The sequence below is a fragment of the Haplochromis burtoni genome, unplaced genomic scaffold, assembly GCF_018398535.1.
Source record: "Haplochromis burtoni strain Fernald_Lab_line unplaced genomic scaffold, NCSU_Asbu1 Contig_56, whole genome shotgun sequence".
Taxonomy (NCBI): domain Eukaryota; kingdom Metazoa; phylum Chordata; class Actinopteri; order Cichliformes; family Cichlidae; genus Haplochromis; species Haplochromis burtoni.
Window position 1 is genome coordinate 474,506 of NW_024582417.1, and position 7,968 is coordinate 482,473.

Sequence of the window (7,968 nt, forward strand, 5' to 3'; positions counted from 1 at the left end):
ACATACACACACACACACACACACACACACACACACACACATATGTGTGTGTGTGTGTGTGTGTGTGTGTGTATGTATGTATATATATACACAGACACACACACACATATCAATATCTATATATATACATATATAGATATAGATATTGATATCTATCAGAAAAACACAAACACCCTCAGACTCTTGTAAACTAGTGTAACATGGGCTTACCTTGGAGGAGTAGTGAGTAGTGGAGTAGTGCCACTCGCAGCAAGATAATTTCATGCTTTACTGGCACTCACAAACACTATATATTCTCATGTTCTTGCTTTCGGTTTCACATGGTGTCTGGACTTTTTGTTTTTTTTTCTCTCTGCCGTCTCGCTCTCTCTCTCACTAAGCATCTTGTGGTGACTGTATGATTCAGAAAAAGTCATTCACTGTGAAACTAAAATAGGACTGCCGTCTTTATTTTTTGCTATCCCCCCCCCACACACACACACACTTGTAATCATCATGCTTGTAAACTGCTTTTCTTTTGTGTCTATCTATTTCTATACTCTATACTCACAAATCTGTCCATTTTTAGGTCATTTAAACATGGACGAATTGATAAGACAGAAAAGAAAAGGAAGCATGAGAATAAGCATCTACTTTTAAAAAAATCATCTGTTTGAGCTGTAACTGCCACTCTGGCAAGTTGACCGCAATGCTCAGTGTTTAGTTTACACAATAAATAAAAACATAACTTTCTTAATTCCTGAAATGTCCAGTAATTTACCTCGGGAAAAGGGAAAGGTGGAAAAACACTTCATCAGCATCAAACACTTTTTGACTGTGCATCTTTAGGGAATATTTCAGTCTCATGATGTGGACAAGTTACAACAAGCAGTTTCACTGAATGTCAGGGAAACAAGATGGAAAAAAAGACCAATTTAAAAAAAAACACCCATGATGTCATCAATTGCATCACTTGAAAGCACAAGTCAGGAACCCACACACTCACTGCTAAAGCAATTTAACAATTGTAGCTATACACAGATTATATTTAAAGACTTCTGGATCTTTTTTTTCGTTTTATATATATATAACGAAAAAAAGATCCAGAATTCTTTAATAGTAATATATATGTATTTATATATATCTTTGAATGATGTTATCCTAAATCCTTTTGAGTCCTTCTTCTTGTATCCTCCTTAAAGGTACCTGTTTTGATATCAGCATTCCCTTATAAGAATAAAAAAAAAAACACAGTTTAAATAAATAAAATTAAATAATTAGGAATTCATGATATTTTACTGAAATTTGTGCTGCCTGGTTTGAGGTATTTTGCAGCTTTCAGGTAGGTTCAGAAGGTCTCTTCAAGTAAAAATCAAAATCATTCAAGTTCTATTCCAGAAAATTGCTTAACTGTAAAGGGGTTGATAATGATTTTGAGGTAAATTCCCAACCAGACATGAATTCAGTGCCTTCAGTACTGGAAGTCACCTGAGATTAAAAGAAAAGAAAGCCGGAGCAGTAATCTGTTATCATGTTGAAATTTGATCCGTCGTTATTGGACCAAATATAGTTTTGCACGGTACGATGCCATGGAAAGTGCATCTGATTGTTTTTTGTTTGTGTTTTTTAGTGCGGAAAATACATGCCTGCTGAATTTTTACATTTGACGCAACTTAAATCAGTTTCTGACTGTTTGGTACAAATCACAGCATTTTTTAAAATCACAGATTTAAATAATTCTCACATGATTATTATTTTGGTTTATTTTTGTGCAGAATTCATTGACTATATAAAAACATGTTCCTAGAGTCATTTCACAGTAACCCAGTGTGCCAGTTGAAACTGTGTAAGACAAACTTCAACAGGTAATGCTACATGAGACCCATCACAATATATTTAGTTCATGTGTAAATAATGTTCTACACAAATATTACATTTAGTTTTTTAATATTAGATTTTAATGAGTTAGCTTAGACCTGTTTTTCATTTGTCTTGCTGCCTAATTTCCTAACTTCAGCCAGTAAATGTCAGTACAGAAGCAAGTTTTATCTTGTGACAGAGCAATGTGTCTTCTCTAACAGTTTACCTTTGCTTTTGTGTTGTTTTACTCTGTGTAAAATTGATCTTTCAGACAGTGGAGGAAACTCAAATGGGCAGCTTTACTAACAACCAAGCTTAAGCTAAATAAAATGCATTTTCAGAACAACTCTGAAGAGGAACATAAAGATATTCTGTAAGATCTTAAATTAGGTTTGGGTATTCACACAGTGTTTTTTAGACAAATTTCCACAGTCGGTATGTTTTTGTGAAATTTCTGATATGCATTTGGTTTCAAACTATGAAAAATTCTTATCCCTAGAAATTTTATTGACAGGAGGTTTCACCCTACCTCTTTGTTGTGTGACAGTTTCACTTTGGCATTTAAGTTATGGTTTCAGTGAATTCGCTTGTTGAAGCCACAGGTTGTTTTTATCTAGACAGTCATAATAATTCTGTTTTTGGTCTGTGCTTTTTTACTAGCTGCTGGTTATTAATCTGTTATTAACTTGCTGTAACCAAATGTGACTGGCTTTCTCCTGTGCGGCCTTTTTAGACTCCACTGATGACGCTTCTAGCACAAGTACAGGCCTGTGTTTCTCACCTGTCTGACAGAGTTCATAGAAACAACTGGGACACTTTGTTGGCAGAAAGAAGAACAAGAGCCAGCTGCACACTTTGTAGTCTTGAAAACAACACGTTTCTGACCTGACTTTTACAGCGATACAGCAGAAACACCCCAGGATTTCTATTTAGCTTGGATTACTTGTATATAACAAAAACGGGGTACGAATGTTTTCGTGGGGTCAGGTTAATTCACTTCTAACGCTCCAGCCTTTCATGCACCTTCATGGTGGGGATTTTGAAATTTGTACTTTGTACTGTGAAATTATGCATTTATACTTGGCTGGTTTTCTTTTTCTGCATCTACTGTATTTTTTTTATAAAGCAAAGATTACAATAAATCAAATTACACATTGTGTTTTTTCACCGAGTCTTGTTAAACATACAGTATAAAGATTTAAAATGTTGGATCCTTAGGATTCTTTTAATTTGGAAATGCTAGAGAGACGTCAGGTTATCCTACATTTATTTAAAGTATCTGCTGTTACATAAAAACATTTCACACAGTCAGACTGGATATGCTAAACTTCTCTAAAGTTTCTTTGAACTGCGCAAACAAATGAGAGCTAGGTAAAACTATTTAACTCTTCACATAGTTATTCTGATTCTGGTTTACAGTTTTTCACTTGTCATTTCGAACTATGGTACTACTTCCTTGCCCTTAATCTCTGAATTCAGGTGTTTTCAGTCGTATTGCCATGGGTATAAGATGAAGCATTAAGCCATGCAGTCTGCCTTCACAAACATTTGTGAAAGAATAAGTCTTTCTAAAGAATTCACAGAATTTCAGTGTGATACTGTAACAGGATGCCGCTGTTGCAACAAGTCATGTTGTGAATTTTCTTCCCTCAGACATATCCCATGATGTAAGTAGTAAGTGGTAATACTGTGAAGTTGAACTACAGGAACTCAGGCACATAGCAGACCACATAAAGTTAGAGTCACATATAAAGAGAGAGGAGTCGCCAAGTGCAAGGCACATAGTACAAAAGTCACCGACATTGTGCTAAATGAATAAAAATAAATGAGTTTCAAACCTCATCTGCTATTAACATCAGCACAGTAACTGCGCACTGGGAGCTTCAAGGCCATGGAAACCCTTCCTTCTGTGTGTCAACTGGGTGGCTCGGTGCTTTTGCCCATGCAGTTTAAGTTGTAAAAACATTACTATTATAACTTTTTATAAGCATTATTTAATTATATAATTCTTTTAAAATCACACAAAGTACTTCATTAGCTTAACAGAATAGCATTTTGCAAAGGCTGATAGTTCAGACAGTGCAGAGACATTGATCTATGAGCTCTGTTTTTAGTTTCTGTAAGTACTCCCTCCAAAGCACATCGGACAAGCTGAAGGCTTTTCAGAATTTTATTAAATCAAAGCAATAATAAAGAAGTATGGTAACAGTGTGCACTGGAAGTAACAGATTTGTAGATTTTTTTTTTCCAATATCACCAAACGTGGTAACTTAATTTGTATCTGAATTTAGATGCAGGAAATTAAAGGGGACTAAGGTCCATTTGTCTTTTAGACATTCTAACTGAGCATAAATGGGTTTCATCCATGTTGCAATGGAAATGTACTTTCAATATTTCCTTTGAGCCTCTAAATGATGGAGAGTATCAACCCAACGCTGTAATCCTGGCCTTTTTATATCAATTGATGTCTTCAAGGTAAGTTAGTGTTAAGGGTTGATGATAGATTTCGGCCTTTTTGCAATATCCTCCTGAGAACCGTGGAAAAAACTGCACCTTTTTGTGATTTCCTTCCTCTTTGGAGCTAATCAAACACACGAGAAATCAATGGAAAGCCCAGGATGTCCTCTATTTCGTACATCAAGACTTAGTAAGGTACCTCAAATGAGTCAAACGATATAGATCAAAAACAAATGTCCATTATAGAAGACATAGAAAATAAGGCTGGTTCTCAGGAGAATATAATGTCACTGTGGTGGAGCGTGGACTGCGGTGCTGTGCGGACGCACGTGCATGGCATCCGCAATCATGCCCACTGTGTTAAAACACGGGGAATAAGGGTTGGGGAAGATGTGTGGAGTGTGGTGTGATGGCTCTCAGTAACAACCTCTGGACCCACCGTGTCTCAATCACACCACAGTCACTACATAAAGAGACTATTGAAAATTCATAGGGACATGTACACTAAGAGCTTATAAAACCTACAAGACAATAAAGTGGTCTGATTTTGATGCCGGTCATAAAAATCTTACTTCTCTATGAAAAAGAAAATGCTGAGCTCTTTGTGAACTGTCATGTGGTCAGTGGGGAGGGAAGGGGTGAAGTCGGAAAAGGGCTTCCCTCATTTTCATTACCTGTTTTCGCTTATTTTCTTGAAACAGTAATGTTAAATCCCCCACGTTTTGTACAATTTACTCTCAGCCTATTTGTGTTTCATGCAATTGTGGTTTTAAGCATCCTTTTAGTTTTGCTATGAATTTCTTCCAGTTTTTCAACTTTTTCTATAAACAGCAAACCCAGATTTCGGCTTATTGTAAACACATACAGTCACGAGAAAAAGAAGTCTGTCACAGGATTCTGTTTTGTGAAAACTAAGCACATGAACATGAAGTTTGCAGGCATTTCTTTAGTGCACAGCTATGTTAAGGTCCCACGGCAGCATTTCAATCTGCTTGAGGTCTGGACTTTGACTGGACCACTGCTACACCTAAATTCTTTTCTTCTTCGGTCATTTTGTTATAAATTTGCTAGTGTGCTTGGGATCACAGCCTCAAGTTTGACTCTAGAATACTCAGAGGAGTCCTGTAACTGCAAAACAAGCCCAAATCATCACCCCTCAACCACCGTGCTTGACAGTTCCTGCAAGTTCTTTCCACTGATGCGCTTTGTATTATGGTCAGACATCTGCACATCTGCACCAACGGACATTGTTCCTCAACTCCTGTGGTTTGTTCAGCCTTTTTCTAATTGTACTGCCATGAACGTTAATATTTAACATTCTAAATGAGGCCTGTAGAGGTGTAGCTCTTGGGTTTTTTGCAGTTTCACCGAGCATTCTGTGGCTTGGGGTGAATTTGGTAGGATGTCCACGCCTGGGATTGTGGCATTGAATGCTCCAACTTCTGCTTTTGCACAGGCACTCACGCGTGCTTGTTTAGATTTAAGACATGCTTGTAATTCAGTAACTGGATAAACTTGCTCTATCTGCTTATCAACAGAAATGTGTGTGTAATATGTTGCAAAAGCAGGTGTATAATGCAAAGTATTAACACCAGAGCGAGGATTTGGTGTAGAGGGTTGATTTAAAATAAATATGGATCTGACTAAAGAAGAAGAAAACAAAACTAAGAACTTTCAATTTGAAAATGTTGTTTGTGTGTGTTTGTTTGTTTGTTTGTGGGTGTGGGTGTCTGAGAGATTGAGAGAGCGAAAGAGAATGGTGCACTGACAGCAAATAATCCACTTGTTTACCATCTGAGTACATGCCTGTATCAATCACTGAAAAATATTTTTACTTAAACATAAAAATGGAAACTTTCAGATCTGCATCACACAAAAAAGACATTGTCAATCATATATATTTCACTTCTGTAATATTCTGAATATTTATAACTGAGCCATTTGTATATATTAAAGCTATTTCTTATATATTGTAAACTTTGTAATGTATTGTGTTATTTAATGTATTTCAATCTATTGCTGTTATTGTCTTAGAGCCACTGTAACCACATAGTTTCCTTTGTGATTAATAAAGTATTCTGATTATGATTATCTTATATTTACTATTTTTAAACACATGTCTTGATCAGTAGAGTCATTTCATGATATCATTTCCCGGCTATTTTAAATTCAGCTTCTATTATTACACATCTGTGAACTATTTCCAAATTACAGTGTGTCATAAAAACATGATTCGTTTAGCCGTGTGGGTATAATTAAGACTTTCTTTGGAAGACCAGTAAAATATAGTCAGGTGTTTATCTGTCTGCAGAGAACTCTAATATATTTTAGTTTTTCTCTGCTGCAGTAAGTGACATAATATTTTGTATTATTAATTTTTTGTTGTTGTTGTTGTTCTTGTTGCTCAGTTTTGCTTTAAGGAGTTCTTGGACCTTGTTGAGATTGTATGTGTTTGTTTTCCAGCCTTCGGGTCTTATTTTGCCCAAGTGCGATCTAGCAGGACAAGATGGGATTCATTCTGGCTTCAGTGTCTCCTGATGATTGTCTGCAGAAAGAGGAAACTTCTGCAGACAAGGTCAGGACAGCCTTAAACACTAAGAGCTAAACTGCAAGACAAAAAGTGCCCAGTTTGTGAGGCAGGTCATTAATAAGCTTACTTCCTCTATGAAAAAGAAAGAGCTGAGCCTGTCATGAACTGTGAACAGAAGGGGAAGCAGTGCATTGAGAAAAGGGCTTCCCTCATTTTCCATTACCCCCCCCCAATAGTTCCTTCAAACAGTGATGTTAAATTTCCCATGTGATTCCCGCAGTTTACTCTCAGTCTATTTTAAGTCTGAGTTTAACCTAGTTGTTTGTAATGTTTGTGGTATAAAGCATCCTTTTAGTTTTGTTATTCATTTCCTTCCTATTTTGAAAGAGAAACAGCAAACTGCTTAGCTGAAATCCAGATATGTAGTTTATCGTAAATCAGTCTTCTGAGACAAGTAGGTGTTTTCATAAATTAAATTTGAAATGGAATTTGAAAGTAACAGTAATCAAAAAATAATGAAGGAAAGAAAAATGAAATGCACAGAATACACATTTATTGCCAGTGTTCTGGTTTTTTAGTTCTTACCAAAAGTCGAGTCAGTTGAAAATATAAAAACTACATTCAATGATTTCTTTTCACGCAAAACTGAAATGAGAGTAAAAGAGAATTCATTCATCTGGGTTCATATTAAAAAGAAATCTGAAAATCTCAATGCAAATAAAATGAGCTGAAAATCATATAAACAAACATTACAGAGCTTTTAGTGATTACTTGTTAAAAGTATACCAACATACCACTACATCATAAATACTTCAATGCAAGTATGCCAGTATTTTATATGCACTGATTCATATTTTCAGAAGCCTGTTATTGATGCATGTTTCTCACCTGTTTGACAGAGTGCACACGATGTTAGCATGAAAACACACATACACACACAATTTTGATGGCAAGTAGAACAACAGACAGCTGCACACACTGAAACTGTGAAAACAACACGTTTCTGCCCTGACTTTTGCAGTTGATCCAGTATACACACCCCAGGATTTCTATTTAGCTTGGATCACTTGTATAAAGATAAGGGTAAGAGTGTTTTTTTGGTGGTGGTGGTGTGTGTTTGTGTGTGTGTGTGTGTGTGTGTG

General features: G+C 36.1%; 1 protein-coding gene across 2 annotated transcripts in view; it reads right to left on the reverse strand.

Annotated features, from left to right (window-relative positions):
• The window catches only part of LOC102302506, a 3,140-nt gene extending 2,243 nt beyond the window's left edge, over positions 1–897 (reverse strand). The window contains exons 1-2 of one of the 2 annotated variants that reach the window (XM_005922057.3): positions 761–897; positions 211–393 (exon numbers count right to left, since the gene is read on the reverse strand). In XM_005922057.3, coding sequence (XP_005922119.1) covers positions 211–264 — 54 coding nt within the window. In that variant the 5' untranslated portion in view covers positions 265–393; positions 761–897. Of the gene's footprint in view, positions 1–210; positions 428–760 lie in introns of those variants that run through there. The other variant, XM_005922056.3, reaches the window with a different exon arrangement.
• Between the last annotated feature and the right edge of the window lie 7,071 nt (positions 898–7,968).